We start from the raw sequence: 17,334 nt of genomic DNA, 5'->3' as shown, positions 1-17,334 counted from the left end.
TCCATCTATTCCTGGCTAGATCCCTGCAGGCAGGTATTGTACCAATTTTCAAGGGAGGAAACTGAGCCTCAGAAAGGGTTAGCTGGCCACCTGCCCAAGTCACACAAGTACTAAGTGGCTGAGCAGCGACAGAAACGTGGCGTCTCCTCTGACCCCACCGGCCGCTTGTGTCACAGGCAGGAACAACCTAGCTGGCTGTGGTGCAGGTCAGGGTGAGGGGTGAAGCCAAGGCGGGAGAAATAACCACACGGCACTGGCAAAGGCTAACCCCCTGCACAGCCAGCGACCAGCAAGGCACCCCTGTTTCCTGAGCGGGGTCGTCTCAGCCACACTCCCCACGGGGTGGGTGGAGCTCCTGCTCAGGGCTGGGGGCTGCTCGGGGCCGGAGACGCCAGGAAGACAAACTGGACCCTGGGCTTTCGGGCACCTGCTCCCGGGGCCCCTGGAGGCTGGCCGGCCTTGTCTTGCTCCTGCCTCGGCCTGCGCCACACGCCCAGGACGGCGGAGCGGAGCACAGCGATCGGCCCGCCAGGTACAGGGTTTGGGGGGCCGCAGGTGGGGCATGCCAGGGCCTTCCTACAGGGGCGCAGGCTCACGTGCTCCGTGGGCTGCGAGCCTAGGTGTGGCGCTGGGAGCAGAGGGCGCCCAGCTGGCCGCTGTGTCCCTAAGGAAGGGGCCCGACGTCCCACGCACAGAGGGAATCCTTCAGAGAACCGGGCTCCTCCTGAGAGGAGGGCACTCCACTCCCTCTCCAGGGCACAGTCCTGGGCTGGTAGGCTTTAAACTGAAATCGCGCATCACAAAACTCAACGTTAGGAAGTCAAAAGCTTTTAAATTTGACTAGAAATTGCTTCAAGATGTCATAAAAGCCATCTTCCTGGAATTAACCCTATTCCTCTGTAAGCACCGGCTTTTAAAATAAAAGCCCCATTGACTTTTAGCGTTTTTCAGTTTTTAAAAATTTCTAGTATTCAAACATTTTGAAATTTCTGAATTTGCTTTTAAAATGTTGACAGTTTTCACCCTTCGAAGATATTTTACTGAAAATTTTTTAAGTGAGGAAAATGATTTCTTTGGTTTTTCCATACTTTTTCCTGCAGGTGACACTCTCTCAGCTATACTGTGAATGTAGATGAGACATTCGTTCTATGGAAGCTTTTAAATGCCAAACAGCAGACTTGCAGCTTGTGAGCTGCGTATGTGGGCCTACCTCAAGCGGGCGTGAGCTTTTGTAACGGCTTCTTAGTTACTTCACTTCTACAGAGGTTTTAGTTCGCCACAACTAGTCTTAGGTCAAGGCCATTTCTTTCTACTTTTTAACCCTCTAAACGCAAGTCCTACAGATAATCGCCAGGCACACGGTGAATGTTGAGTTAATACCTAAGACGGAAGTTCCGAAAAGACCTCCACAGACTTCTCACGCGTTGACCCAGAAGGCGCGCACCACAGAGAACACGCGCGCGGGACACAGCAAGGCAAGGGTCCCGACAGCCACCCACAGCTGTCCCTGGACACAGAGCCACCGGAGCCGAGCCTGACGTGTCCCAGACCAGCCACAAGCTGGCTAAAGAAGGTTTCGTGCAAATTCACACACAGCAACGAGGCGAGGCTCGGAGCTCGCGCAGAGGTGCGGGCGGTGTCCACACGGAGGATGCCCTCAGAGAGGACAGGGGTATCTCCCCAACAGCGGAGGCAGCGCGCAGCTCCCGGACCCGGCCTGGCCCCGCGGGATGGTCTGTGATTCAGTGAACTTCCTTAAACCCAGAACTTGACGGAAATGGGTGACAGAGCCCAAGCCACCGCGAGGAACTCTTCTAGTGGCTTCTCTGCCCAGCACCCTCCTCTGGAGATGGGGTGTGATGAACACGAACCGCCCTGGCAGGCTCCGACTCTGGCAGCGGGCTCCACGCCACCCTGGGCCACACGGCAATGAATACTCCTCCCCAATTCCCACAGATCCCCCCTGTCCAAATCCAAGTGCCGCAGGCCAGAATCTTCGGAAGAAAGTGATGGCCCTGAACCTAAGCCACGGGTCAGCTCAGAGCCAAGGGGGAGGCTGGGAATGGAAGCAGGTGGATGGGTGTGGGCTGCCACGTGCCCGAGTGGCAGGCGTCACAGGAGGGAGGGCGTGGAGGGGCGGCCGCAGATGGAACGGGCTGGGTGGAGGGAAGGACGGGTCTCACGGAGGGGGACAGGGGCTCTGCGAGCTCACTCAGCGGGGTGGGAAGTGGAGGCATTGGCAAATGTCCGTCCCCCCGCTGAGCATAAACCCCATCCTCGTGCACATACACAACAACTACAGCCGGTTCATTCTGACAAATCAGTCTCACTTCCTCACACCCACTGCTGGAGTTCCACTGCGGCGAACCTCAACAACGAGTCAAAGAAGAAAGTGGGACACGCTGATGGAGGCGTAAGACGGGGCTCTAAGTACCCCAGCTGTCCTGCACGCCAACCCTTCACAGATGGGCTTCAGCGTCTTCTGACCAGGTTCAACATTTTTATTCACATCTCTGTCGGGGTGGATTCTGCAAAGTCTTAATTGAGTCACACATCAAAATTCATGCCTTCAGGGGCTTCCCTGGTGGCGCAGTGGTTAAGAATCTGCCTGCCCAAGCAGGGGACACGGGTTCGAGCCCTGGTCCGGGGAGATCCCACATGCCGTGGAGCAACTAAGCCCATGCACCACAACTACTGAGCCTGCGCTCTAGAGCCCACGAGCCACAACTACTGAGCCCACGAGCCACAACTACTGAGCTCACGTGCCACAACTACTGAAGCCCGCGCGCCTAGAGCCTGTGCTCCGCAGCAAGAGAAGCCACCGCAACAAGAAGCCGGCGCACCGCAACGAAGAGTAGCCCCCGCTCAATGCAACTAGAGAAAGCCCGCGCGCAGCAACAAAGACAACACAGCCAAAAAGTAAATAAATATATAAATAAATTTATTTTTTAAAAAAAGAGAGAGAATGAAGAAGGGGAATCCTATTAAGAATATAAGTATACATAAAAAAAATTCACGCCTTCTCTATTTTGCTGAGATCTAGAAAAAGTCACGCCCAACCTCACGCTGCTTCTTGGGGTTTTCTGGGGCGAAGGCAGGGAGCAGTAATCGCTACCTTGCTCCAGCAGCCCGTCTGCCCTGTTCCCTAACCTGATTACAAACTAAGCAGGATGCAAGAAGCCGAAGGTGATCTAAAAGGAAGTGCTCCTTTCTGGCTTTTCTGGTTTTTTTTTCTTTACTTTATCTTCAAAGTCAACCAAACAGTGTCACTGTAGCAAGTCAAAAGGCAAGGGTGTCTGTCCCCTGTGGCCCCCTTGCACGCTCAGCTTCGGGGTCTCGGGGCACACAGAGCCCGCCCAGACGCCCAGCTCTTGCAGCTCCTCTCTGCCGCTGCCCCCCACCTGCACCCCCAGCCTCCCTCCCGCCAAGGCTCTCCAGAGCACCTTCTCCGATCTGCGTTCTACTCACTTTTCAGAATAAGAAGCTTTCTTAATTTTTCATTCTTAGAAAGTCCACACTATATTTTGATTGTCCACACTATATTTTGCACGTTAAATATATATTTGGAGGTTAATATTATATCTAATATAATATTATATTAGATAATATAACTAACTTTCCTTAGCCGTGGAAAGTTTGCAATTATCCTGGGCCAAAAGTGTTAAAATTGGGACCTGAATGAGTGATTTCCTAGGTAGTCACTAGAGCATTTCCACCGTAGGCATTCCAAAAGAGAGTCTTTCAAAGTAAATCCCTCCATCCCTTTTCCTTAAAGATCTGACCGCACGTTTTAAGGAGTAAAAGCCACCTCGGGCAGCCTGGTGTGGCCTGGGTGTCCTGACTCAAAGAATGTCACGGCCTATGTTGACTGCACAGACACGTCAGAGAGGTCCCGGACTCGAGGTCTGGCTAATATCCACCCGAAAACCCCAAGACTGATGATACGGCACACAAATCACCCCAGCGTGTGAGGCAGATTTTTCAGAACTTTTCAGTCTTATTCAGAACCTTCTTTCCTTGGGCAACAGGAGGAAACATGCAGGCCAACAAAGTAAACACTCCTCTGATTTGTGTTTTTGAATCTTATTAATTTAACGTAGGAGAGTAGACCAGCCAAAAGAAAAAGCAGTTCTTCTCCCTAAGAAGCCAGGTCATTTCTACCAGTTCCTCAGCCCCTGGCTACAGGGCTGACACGAGGAACAGCATGAACCTCTCTGCTTTACAAGAGCTGCTGTTTCCATGAATTATGTTTAAAGTGACAGCAACATGGATGAGAGCGTCACTCCCAGGAAGCTCAGCGTAGCTACAACCTAGGAAAGCTAGCTCCGTGGTGACAGTACTAACTTGAAACAGATGAGTCCTCAGAAGCATGAGGGTGAGGAGGCTGGCAGAGGAGGAAAAGCCTTCTTCCCCCATAACGTAGTACAAACCCCTTTCCAGACGGGGTCCAATCAAAGCCAGCTTATTTGTGTGACATCACAGAACGCCAAGGGCGAACTCTTCCCTGACCAGGCGCATTTCACCTTCTAAGCATTTAATAACCTGAGGACACAGCATTATCACGGGGCAATCCCTGTTTTGTAGCTGAGGAGACAGGAGCTCAAAAGCATGGAGTGGCCTGGTGGGGCTGACAGCAGAAGAGGGAAGTGCGCAGGGCCAGGAGAACGGCAGATCCGGGCACATCCAGTGGAGGCAGCGTGGGAGCCCTGGGCCGGGGAAGGGGGCCCAATGCAGGGCGAGGGGGAAAGCACCTCTGCCTGGCCCACGGGGACAGAATCTTGGGGCTCTTAGGGGGAGGGCGGCCTGCAGACCCTAGGGACCTTTGCAAACCAAAGCTCGTGGAGAAAGATAGGCTGCTGAGTGTTTGCTGGTTGGAATCAAGTAGGGCTCTCTGATCAGTGGTGTTCCTGGGACCCCCGTTAAGAGATCTCAAGGAACACATGCAAATTACTACTAATAATAGGTACTGCTCGAGAAAAATTATTCTGGCACTTGTTAAAGATGGTGAGGAAGACTTTATTCAAGGGAGCACTGCAGCGGGGCTTGCCGCAGGGGTAAGAGATGGAGCTCGGACCCCACACAAGAAGGACATGTGGGGATCTGCAGCAAGGGGCAGGTGCGGGGCGGTGGAGGAGGGCAGTTCCTTCTAAACTGAGCTGAAGGCAGGTCAGGGTCATCTCATCGCACCTGGGGATGTGGGGATGGGGAACTGGACCAGATATAGAGGGTGATCAAAGGCCGAGGATGGATCGGGGTGCTCTCTAAATCAACTCAGCAGAATTCTTGCTAAACCGGGTTGTGCAGGCCCAGCAAGGACGACAGAGAAGCCCAAGGTCCGGCCGAGGCGAAAAGAGGGGCCGGGGAGCTGGGCTAAAGTTTGAGGGAGGAGAGCTTTGTCAGTGCGCATCTCGGTGGTTCCAAACACTGGCTCTTGCCCACTTGGTGATCAACCACAGTGGTGCGGCCACTGCAGTCACCCCCATAGCCCGGGGGGCAGGTTCCCAGGTTTAAGCATAGCTGCACCGCCATTACGTCTCCTTAGCCAACGCATCAGCAGGAAAGGCTTCCTACACAGCTGCAAATCAGATACGATGAACGATATTTTATACTGAATACATTTGTGTCTGAGCCATTTGCTTGATTAAATCACCCTGTAGCTTAACAGACTATTTGTTGATAATTCCTACTTGAGTTTAATTTAATAGCTTTTACCAGTGAAAATATATCAGCAAACATATGACGCTGGGGGAAAAATACAACACAACAGAACCCAGCGTCATCGGAAATAAAGGCAGAGCATTCTAGAGAATGCTTTTAGTGCTGCACCGGCTTCACTTACTTAACAAGCACAGAAGCTTGGACCAAAGATGAAGAGCATTTCTGGCTAAACTGCTGGTTACCAACTGGATTTCATACAGAACAAGCTCACCCCCAGTCTCCCTCCATTTGGAAGGAGCGCTCCCCACTGGAGCCCTGCACTGACTGATCCCCGGCTCACAGGCTCACTCTTCACCTCCTGCCCAAGCCCCTGCTCTCTCCCTGCCTTAGGGTTCTGACGCCTCCTACCCACTTATAAACTTGACACATCTAGGAAATCGCCCACCCAGCATGCAAGAAACAGAGCGAAATCCTGGGTAAGCAGCAAGTCAGATGATGTGGACATCAGATATTCCAGTTTTCACTCAGTGTGATTTCAGTTTATTCCTGTGCTTCGGAATGCATGAAAAATATACATAAAGAGTCTTTGCTGCATCGGGGTGTGTGGTGGAAGACTCTCAGAATGAATAGGTCAAAGAGGTGGAGAGAAAAAAGGGTGAATCTATGAAACAGACTCACAGACAGAGAGAACAGACTTGTGGTTGCCAAGGGGGAAGGGGTGAGGGAGGGATGGATTGGGAGTTTGCGATTAGCAGATGCAAACGATTATATATAGAATGGATAAACAACGAAGTCCAACTGTAGAGCACAGGGAACTATATTCAATATCCTGGGATAAACCATAATGGAAAAGAACATGAAAAAGAATGTATATATGTGTATAACTGAATCACTTTGCTGTACAGCAGAAATTAACACAACAATGTAAATCAACTATACTTGAATAAAATATTTTTTTTAAAAAAGGGGTGAAGTATGGGCTTCCCTGGTGGCGCAGTTGTTGGGAGTCCGCCTGCCGATGCAGGGGACACGGGTTCCTGCCCCGGTCCGGGAGGATCCCACATGCCGCGGAGCGGCTGCGCCCGTGAGCCATGGCCGCTGAGCCTGCGCGTCCGGAGCCTGTGCTCCGCAACGGGAGAGGCCACAGCGGTGAGAGGCCCGCATACCGCGAAAAAAAAAAGGGGGGGTGGAGTAATATTTTGGGTTGTCTTTTCACATATTTTTAAATAAGAAACAGTACTTTGGGGAGTTTTCTTGGATGTTAAGGAGAGAAAAGTATGTAATGAAATTGCAAAGATAAGGCAGACCACCAATAAGGAATTAAGTCTAGTGTCTTCAAAACAGAACAAAGCATAAATAAGCAAAACAATAAGCAAGTTAAGTATTCACTAAAATGGACTATTTCTCGTGGTCTTCTCTGACTTTTGGGTGCTGTTATTGCTATCCAAAAGCCCAGCAAAATCAGGATTAACACAGAATTTCTTTGGGTGCATTTACTGAAATTACCTGTAAATTATTTTTAATTAGAAATGGTTTTCCTGGAAACCTCCCAATATCAAGAAGTTACCCGTGAAGGACCAAGAATAAGCTTGAATGTTTAACTTTCCAGGAAGTTTTCTTTCTTTTTCTTTTTTTCATGACCGGAGCCAACACGGCTCTATTTGCTAAGAGTCCCTTAACATTTAATTTATTAGGATACCATGCTTCCTTTAAAAAGGGGTAAGCAATTAAAATATACTCATGTGTGCACATGTTCACACAGATAATGCCTGATTATCTGTGAGCGTTGGAAATCGGAACAGATTGACAATTGATGTAATCAGACCACTGAACTCCAATGATGCCAATAATTTCACAGGACTTACACCCTACATAGCGGGCTTCCATTTACGTGTCTGCCTCTCTCTCTCACTAGATGTTAAGTTCACTGAGGGCAGGGATCAGACCTTTATATCTCAACTGCTTTGCACAATGCACATGGTATACACTAAAAAGTCTGAGTGTGTAGATAATTGAGCTAAGTAATAGATGAAATTCTTCTCCACTCAACAGTTTACCACTATCAATACCCCAGAGAGAGGACTTGTCTTTTATCCTTCTCACTCACCCGCAACTGTCTTTCAGTAAAAATGTCAAAACCAGATGAAATGATAGGTAAACAAAGAGAACCAACTTCCCGTCTTTGGTGATAACCTCAAGCAAAATAAGCGTTCCCTAAATGAACCGACACTGAGTACTGATACGTTTAGCAGGTTGGTAGATAAATGAACCGACACTGAGTATTGATACGTTTAGCAGATTGGTAGATAAATGAACCGACACTGAGTACTGATACGTTTAGCAGATATTGGTAGATAAATGAACCGACACTGAGTACTGATACGTTTAGCAGATTGGTAGATAAATCTTACCCCGAGTAAACAATATCACTTTTCACTAGCTGAAACCCAATATTTCCTCCCAAGCCTTTCCTGGCCAACCTCTCTCAACCTTCCCCAGCCCCAAGGCTAGGCTCTGGAGTTGGCTCACACTTTGGAGGTTTTCCCGGGCTACTGAAGGATGAGTAGGCGGGCTTCCTTCCCAAAGCTCTGCGAAGTCAGGACATTGACGCTGGGGCAGGTCCTGACTCTAGAAGCAGCCTGAGCTCTGGGTGCCGCGGCTCCAGGACCTGCACTGTAATGCATTCTCGGATCCCAGGGTGACAGGCAAGATAAGGAAAAGGACTATCACCATCCCAGCCAGATGACGGACTGGGGCTGTCATCTTAGCAAATGGGGCCAGTCCTATCGAATGAAACAGGCTGGAATCCAGCCTGGGAGGATTGATCTCTGCCTATTCTTCCCCAAGGCACTCAGCAAGGGCGCCTCAACGATTAATTAATTACCAGGCTGGGAGACAGCAGGAGCCATGGGCTCCGCAGGCCGTAGGGGCAACCTCTGCTTCAGACAGAACCAGCAGACACTGAACAACATGAAAAATATCAATGAACCCGGGAAATATTTTATCAATATCCATAGCCAACAATGATTGATTATTGATTTTATCACCCAGACTCCGCATTAAGCCTTTACATATGGTGGCTCAGACCCCTCATACTAACCCCGAGAGGCAGGAACTACTACCATCCCCATTTCACAGTGGAGAAAACTGAGGCTTAGGGAGCTTAAGGAACTGCCCTGCTGTGAGAGGTAAAAGTGAGAATCCAATTTCAGTAAACCTGATGCAAAGCCCCAATTCACCTGGAACTTTCTAACTTCCAGGAAAGGTTTTCTAGAGTAACTTTAGGTTATGAAGCACATTCCAAAATAGCCCCTAGAGTCGTTTTCTTTTAAAGCTTGTAACAGCCTTCATTCAGGCATCATCTAATACTTGGTAAACGCCAATAACCACGCAACCTGAAATGGCTAAAATTAATAATAAACAGTACATGCTCTTAGAGTAACGAACTCCCTGTCAAACATTTTAGGAGCATAAGCAAGTCATTTTGCTTCCCTGGGCCCCATTTTCTCATCTATGAATGAAATGGACAGTTAGATGAGGCAACGGTAACACCTTCTAGAGGTACTATGGCTCTCAGGCAATGTTGTCAATGACCTGATATCAGAGCTTTCTCGGGAGTGAGGGTCTGGCAGACGCTGAGCCCTGAAACCATTCTAGGCCATGCGCACAGAAATCTGTGCAAGACATCCAAGTTGCCTTTAGAAACCCCCAGAATCATCCTTGTCAGAGTCCAAGATCTAGCCGTCTCAGCTGCTGCAATGCTGATACACTGTAAAAACATTTAAGCTGTAATTCATAAACTGATTCCAAATCTGATCAAACAACCTGGCTTCTCTGGTGGTTAGAGTTGACCAAATGCTGAGTTCTAGATCGGAGAGTCAAGTCAAATTTAAAAGCGAGTGTGAAACACTAGGCCTCTCCCTAAAAGCCTTTTTGACAAAGATGATACTGTTTCAACCTTAAAGTAAGTACTATTACTTTCCTGTTAATATCACTAGATTTTGAATGTAAAGAAAACAAAAATTTTCAAAGTCTCTGTGTATATTTTAAAATATAAATTTCACAGAAAGAGTTTAAAAATAACCACGATTCTTTTTACAAAATGAGTTATCTTTTTCATTAGTCCAAACAGAGGACTACATACATATCCCTGTTAAGTACTTTATATGTCCTACTTCTCAACCTCAAATTATTGACAAACCTGCCTCCTAATTTTCACAATGTTTGGTGAGTTCTTCTTGGTCTATAATCTGCTCTGACTATACAAACGAATAGACAGGCTTCTTTGGGAAATGATGGAAGGTAGCCGGGCAGGAACATGGAATTTACTGGACTGAAGCACTGGTCAGTCAGTCACTGATTCGATCCCCCACTAGGTGGGGGCACCATGAGGCCAGCGCTGCTCCGTCTTATATTTTTTGGACCTACAATGCCCAGAAAAGAGCTGCACACATAGGAGGTTCTCAGTAAACACTTGCAGAGTGAATTAGTTGTTCGGTTTTCAGCATGATTCTCAGGTTTTGTTCTCAGGGTTTTTCCTCCCTAGCAGTAGAATGAGGAGAGTAACACATGTCTACCTGGATTTTCACAAGTATCAACTGCAAGCAGCTGCTGAGAGCATCTGCAAAGAACAGAGCACTGTTATCAGTGCTGGGCATCTTTATCAGACCTTCTGTCCAGCCCCCAGCACAAGCACCTGGGTCAGACAAGTGCTCACTGACCACATGCTGACAGACTACATTTCTTCCTCGTCGGCTTGACCTTCTGCATAGCTGATGGTTTATTTATAGTTTTATTTTGTATACAGAAATTTTATTTTCACATTGAAGCAACATTGTTTCTAAGCAACACTTGGTTCCTATTATATATATTTTTTGAGGCCCTTCCACAACCCGGTTCTCCTTGCCGAACCAGAACACCAGAGGTGAGTATATCGTGCCGAGAGGACTCCTGACTCCACGGCTTTGCCAGTGTTTATGCCCCTCTTCTTAAACGACTCCGGGACTTTACTGCCTCGCCTTGACAAGGACAATAAATGGAAGGAGACAAGGCGCTGAATAATAAACTTGGCATTCCGATGAATAAAGACATACTAGGTATAAAGGTGAATACTTCCTGAGTTTCTATTCTTGTCCACTTTCGTTTTTTGAGTGCCTGAGACCCAGGAAAATGACTTATCTCAATGAACTTATGCTTCATCTCTGTCAGCATGAGGTTTAAAGCAAGCCCTCCTCCACAATTTAATGAATAGTTGTATTTGTTTGAAAGATATGTTTTACCCTCAGAAACCTAACCTAGTTCTTAAAATTCTGATTTAGTGATATCATAACAGAAACTTTTTAAACAAGTAATTCCCTGTTGCTTTCATGTCTATTCCTGAGCTTTCCCTAAAGCCCTCTTAATTGTTGCAGAACCCATGCCTGTATCTAATATCATGGCAGCCAGGACAAAGAAACTCAAGATGAAAAATGTGACATTGTTCCAATTGATTTGACTTCGTTAGAAAAAAACACATCAAAACCTCCATAGGTGCCAGCCTTGTGGCACAGGCGAGAGCAATGTCAAAAGAAATCTCTAGGCTGTGTCATCACCTCCCACCCCCTCCCCCCAAACCCCACAATGTCTTTTTCTTTTTTTTTTTTTACTTAAACATGCTTCACAGTTAGGTCATCTATAGATTCAACCATGTACTCTGGACACTGGGATGAAGAGAATAAGATGTGATTTGTGAAATACAAAACACATTAGAGAACCGTCCACAGATGACTTGGAAACCTGAACATGACATGATGCAGGACCCGAGAAAAGGACACTATTTTCAGGGTCCTCTGGCTTTCGGGACGAATCTATATCAAACCCCGAGCTGCAGAGATATTGCATCAGGCACTTTACTACTGAGCACCGTTTCAGACTGATCCAAGTAAATTGTGTTGCTGCCTTTTTTTAAAAAAAAAAAAATCCCTTTTTGTCAATTCTACACTGATTTCAAATACACGAACAACCTACACTACATGGTAGTATTTGTGTGGCTCTGGGTCAAGGCAAAATAAACCCGATCAACACCAGCCTAGGGTGGGGCTAGGCAGGTTCTGTACTTGGGACTTCTGAGGTGCCACAGCGAGCGACACGGGCTGAAAAGCCCTCCCCACCCGGAGCACCCCTGTGGGCACCCAGGGTGACTACCCCAAACCCTGCGCAGAGCGTGTAACAAAATTAGTTAGAAATTCAATGGGGGCAAAGTTTAGTCCCTGTTGAGGACCCGAGGACCGGTCCAATTATCAGTAAGTCCCAACAATAACGTTCGGTTTTAGGAAAACCGGACCAGCTTTCAACTTTAACTCCCTGACATGGATCTCAGGGTGACCGTGCATGTGACAATAGGAAAGGGCTCGGGATGTATGGCCCCAAGACCCGCAGCATCCTCCAGGGCGCGGCGGGGACCCGGGTACCTGCGCGCTCAGAGGCTAGGGCATTTACCTCGAGTCGGCTAAGACTGGAGCTCTTGGAGCGCGACTTCTTGCGCAGGTACACGGAGAAGAACCTGCGCACGGTGAACTTCTTCATGCTCAGCTCCATCGCCCGGCGCCCAGCCGCGAGGAGCAGCAGGGCCGGAGGACGCGCATCCCCGGCGCATCCCAGGCGCGCGGGGTTAGGTCCGTCTGCGGGCGCGAGCGGTCGGGAAGCCCGGCGCAGCGGCCATCGGCACGGGGCGCGGGCTGCGGGCACAAAGGGCAGGCCGAGCCGGCCACGGCGGCCGGGGGCCCAGCGCTCCCTCCTCCTCCTCCTGCCTGCGAGGACCAGCCCCGGGCAGCCCCGCCCCGCCCCGCCCCCAGCCACTACTGCCAATCAGCACCTGCCGCCCCGCCCGGCCCTCCGCCACTACCGCCAATCAGAGTCCGCCGCCCCAGGCTCTCCCTCCCCCTCCCCCTTCCCCTCCTCCTCCTCCTCCTCCTCCTCAGGCCCAGGGAGGAGCCGGCCCCCGCCACTACCGCCAATCAGAGCCCGCCGGCGCGCCCAGCCACGCCCACCTCCTCCTTCTCAGCCACTACCACCAATCAGCGCCCACCGCCCTACAGCCCCAGGCTCTCACTTCTCCTCCCCACCCCACCCCCTCCACCCCCGCCTCCAAGTACTCGCTCTCTGCGGCTCTGCCCCGCCCACCGCCCCCTCCGCCAATCAGCGCCCTCGGAGGCGCATGCCTGATGAGCCCGAGGAGGACTGCTGCGCCGCGCGGGGAGGGCGGTGAGGCAGCTCAGCTGCGCCTGTCGCTTGCTCTCTGTTCTACTTCGTTGGCCTGTTGGGCTTTTTTCTAGCTTGGGGTGTCATGTTTTCTTTCCTTAAAGCACCCATATACAGACTTTGGAATCATGCTCTTCTGTGCCGTACAAAACTTTAATTGCTGATTAGCAAACACTTCTAGAACCTGGAACAAAAGGGTGGAGGGGTGCACCATGAGCCTGCACACGTGCGCTCTGCACCTCTCCTCGCCCCTTGGCCCCTGCGGCCCTCTTCTTGAGCCCTTCCCCGCGGCCCGGGCGCCCGGCCTGGGGGTCCGCCAGTCCTTGCCCGGGTGATGAAAGGATCCCCACACAGCCCGGGACGCCGGCAGCCAGCTGGGGAAGCCTCCCAGGGCAGTGTTTGGAGAACAAAGACACATCCGTTCTCCATGACCTCCGACTCCATGTATAGAAAATTATCCAAACGGATGACTTATCAGGGCCTAAACACAGAGTGTCCTGAGTCAGGGCTCTCAGAAACCAGCTGCAGGGCTGCAGGGGATTTGCCTTAAAGGGGAACACCCTTTGTTTTTCTTTTTTTCCTAGAAATGCTCACCAGAGGGCTGTAGGCAGTTCCAGATTTGTGAGCTTAGGACTCTGTGCAGCCTTTTGTTTTCCTCTTGTGCACTGTCCACGTATTTTTATGTTTAAAACAGGGCCAAACAATCTCATTAGCATACTGCCACCAGCCCCTGAAAAGTCCAGAAGCATTCTTGCACCCGCTGCTGTGTGCCAAGTACCGCTTTGCTAGGCAGATTGTGAAAAATCTACATGTCATATCATCCCTCGGCTTAATCAAAGGTCGCATTAATACTTGTGTCAGGCTATCTTTGCTGAAGTGTGTAAAGGCAGCGGATGCTCCCAGATAAGAACTGGTCAGTTCGTGCTGCATCTGGGTCAAGAGGTGAGGTCAGATAGTCTCCCTGGGGTTCAGTGGTGGTTAAGAGTGCAGTTTAGCATCACGATGCTGGCACTGCCACTTCCTTAACTGATGAGCTTCAGCACACTTGCATGTTCTGTGTTCCCACCGTGCATCCCTAAGATGAAAATATGCCCCAAACCGGTTCCTGCTTCCCACAAGGATTCTTCTGCTGGAGGGCCACTATCCCCACGCTGGGAATGAGCTTCCTACCACCCTGGGTCTCCCGCCACCACCACTCAGGTATCCCAGCTCTAAGCAAACAAAGACACGCCAGGGCTGTGCCACGTTGCTTCTCTGGAAAAGACAGCAGCTGACGGACATCAGACATCGCGCTGGTCACCTGCTCCGAGAATGAGGAAGAAGCCGGCTGTGGGTAGATGGTACAACTAGTCAGAGACAGGAGTATGGTTTGTCAGTGATGCTAGCTCAGGGGCACCCTGCACAGAGCAATAGCCTTGGGGCAGGCTTGTGTATTACCAACAAGAGCATTTTGAGACTTCCCTGGTGGTCCAGTGGTTAAGACTCCACACTCCCAGTGCAGGGGGCCTGGGTTTGATCCCTGGTCGGGGAACTAGATCCCGCATGCTGCAACTAAGAGCCCATATGCTGCAACGAAGACCCGGTGCAGCCAAATAAGTAAATAAATAATTTTTTTTTTTTTTTAAAGAGCATTTTGACCTGGTGTAACAGGACTGGGAAGGCAGGGTCTTATGGGACATCCACAATCCCTCACAGCTGAGTGCTACAAAATGGCTCTGCTGAACTTGGACATCTCAAAAGAAAAGAAAAAGCAGCTTCCATATTTCAACTAAGAAATTCATTTCATTGCTAGAACAAGTCTGTTTGCCCTTCTGCCAGTAAAACAGAGGTATATCAAAGTCTCTGGCAATCATTTACCACCAAACCCTCCAGACCACCAAATCTGGGGTAGGTATCAGGGCCCACTTTAACTTGGGTCCAAATGATCCCTAGCAAATTTTGGGAAAGAAAAAGTGAGCTTAATAAAGGCTGGGCTGGTGCCCAGATGATGGGGGGGGAAGCTTGGAGAGAAGACCAAAAGCTCAGCAGACACCTGATCATCTTGGGTTTCTCCCCGACTTAAGCACGATCGGTCTGGGACTGAATTCCATGGCTAATGCTGCCTCCAAGAGAGGACCAGACTGGCTGGTGTGCTTTCGATTCAGTTGAACACACGATTATGAAGCTCCTCTGAGCACCTGGCCCAGTGCTTGGCCCAGGGGAAACGGACGTGATTATGACGCGGCTCCTGACCTCCAGAAGTTCACGGCCGTGTGTTAGAGAAGGAAAGTGAATAGGCAAATCGGATGCAGGTTTTACATAATGTGAAAGAAACATGTAAGAAAATGCTACAAGAACAGAGATACATGAGGAGCGAATCCTAACTGGAGAAGCCGAGGAGGCGGCATTTGGGGTGAGCGCCGCGGACAAGGACGCGGGTCCTGGACAGACAGAGGGGACGCGGTCCCCAGCTGTGGAAGAACAGGATTATTGAGAACTTGGAACAAACAGAATTTCATGATTGATGAACGGAAAGTAAAGTTCCTACCAAGTCCCCGATACACAAGAGGTTAATGATTTCAGAATTCCAAGGATGATAACCGACAGCCTTCCAAAGCCCTGGAGAGCTGCCCCTTCCTGAGAACACAGGATGCCCTGGGCAGGAAGGGGAGGGAGGCTTTCGTCAGCAAGGTGACTGGCAAAATCCGTGCCGTTCCACCTTCCCTTCCCTCCACCCAAAGGACCTTCCGGGGTTGGGGGGATGCCCCTCCTTTATTTCAAGCCCCACCATGACAGCTGTGATGTGCTGGGGCCTGGCTTCTAAAGGGGGGAGCAGGGCGGCCATGGCCCGGGGAGGCACCAGGCGGGACTGCTCACGGAGTGGCCTGCGTTCCCAGGGCTTGTGGGGAAAAGGATATACCAATGTCTCCGACAGATGAGACGTGGCCGTGCAGGAGACGGGCACGTTTGGAGGTCCCTAGGCCCTGCCCGGCACCAGGCCCAAGGCTGAGGGAAGAATTCTAAGTAACCCCCAAAATGAAAGGCGCTGTCCTGTAAGTGGGCTGCAGCTGGGGAGGGAGGGCACGAGGGGAGGGCCTCCAGCCACAATAACCTCGGAAGAAGACGAGACAGCTGACCATGAGAGAAGGGGTCAGCTGGGCCAGGAGCAGTCTAAGTACGTCTTCATCTCTCCTCTCCTCCCGCTCTGACCCTGAAAAGGATGCTGCAGGCTTCCAGTGTGATGGAAATTCAAGCTGGGCAAAGAGAATGTCTGAGTTTGATCAGTTCTAGGACTGGAAACACTAACTTCCCGATCAAGTTTAAAACCTAAAGTGAATGCAGTTGTCTCTTGTTCAAGAAAGGGAAGGAAAGCCGTCGAAATTGCCAGGGTCCTTTCACTGTCCACTCTTCCGACAAAGAGTGGAAGGTGTGTGACGATCCAACCACAAGCCAGGATTGTGCAACAAACCAGTTACAATGGAAGTGGTCAGTGCAGAGTTGAAAATGCCGTCCAGGGTTGCAACCAGGAGATTCAAATTTAACCCTCAAGGGCCACAGAGGTCAGACGCCCAGCCACGCAGGGTGGGGTGGCAGAGAAGGGAAAGAGCACAGCCAGCCCTGACACAGGCCTGTGGACCTAATTCACTTTCCATGTAACCAAAAACAACAACGAAAACTCAAGTTGAGAACTTAAAGTGGTCTCAGATGGTTCTGAGCCCAGGTGACCAGCAGAAACACACAGAAATGCTCTCTAGAGAAATCCACATTAAACCCAGGATTCAAAGAATTCCTCGCACACAGTTACCAGGAGCACAAGCTCACAGCCACTGAACGCACAGTTCACAAGGACACGGGGTATCGGCAAAGCCAGCAAGACAACTGACTACAGAATCAGACGCGTGGACTTCAGCTGCTGGACTTAGCAGACGTCGAGTGGAAAATTATCAAATCTAACATGTTCTAAGGAAATAACAGGGAGAAATGAAAATGTGATGAACAAACAAGAGACTGTAAAAATGAATAAAATACTTCTGGAAATGAAACGATGTAGTCCTGGACACGGAACAGATGTAGCTGAACACAAATGTCCTCTTTGTTAAAGAGCAAATGCGATATAGCTGTGGCTCGGGGAGCGATATCTAAAAACGTACAGTGGTAAGAAGCATCGCATCGTGGAATGTACGTCAGAAAGTGAAACATCTTGAATTAAATTTCCACCCACTGTTCCGATTATGACTTCACCTTTGCCAAAATCCTCCGAGCCTTTAGAGCTGGGGGTGACTTTGTCAAGGGGACATTTGGCAATGTCTGGAGACGTTTTGGGTTGTCACAACTGGGGGTGACAGGAAGGATGCTGCTGGCATCTAGTGGGCAGAGGCCAGGGACGCTGATGAATCTCCACAGTGCCCAGGACATCCCCACCAAGAACGATCCCATCCAAAACGCGTCAGCGCCGAG

The 17,334-nt window shown here is 50.0% G+C and overlaps 1 protein-coding gene across 4 annotated transcripts in view; it reads right to left on the bottom strand.

Annotated features, from left to right (window-relative positions):
* RPS6KA2 (ribosomal protein S6 kinase A2) overlaps window positions 1-17,334 on the bottom strand; it is a 359,802-nt gene that overhangs the window by 148,933 nt on the left and 193,535 nt on the right. Inside the window, exon 1 of one of the 4 annotated variants that reach the window (XM_033403994.2) lies at window positions 12,136-12,453. The exons of the other annotated variants lie outside the window; for them this stretch is intronic. Within the exon in view, the coding sequence (XP_033259885.1) occupies window positions 12,136-12,234 (99 nt within the window). The 5' untranslated portion in view covers window positions 12,235-12,453. Of the gene's footprint in view, window positions 1-12,135; window positions 12,454-17,334 lie in introns of those variants that run through there. 4 annotated transcript variants of the gene reach the window in all.

This window comes from Orcinus orca, chromosome 12, assembly GCF_937001465.1.
Source record: "Orcinus orca chromosome 12, mOrcOrc1.1, whole genome shotgun sequence".
In the NCBI taxonomy this organism is placed as follows: Eukaryota; Metazoa; Chordata; class Mammalia; order Artiodactyla; family Delphinidae; genus Orcinus; species Orcinus orca.
The sequence above is the reverse complement of the archived record's forward strand: the minus strand, read 5'-3'. Positions and strand labels throughout refer to the sequence as shown.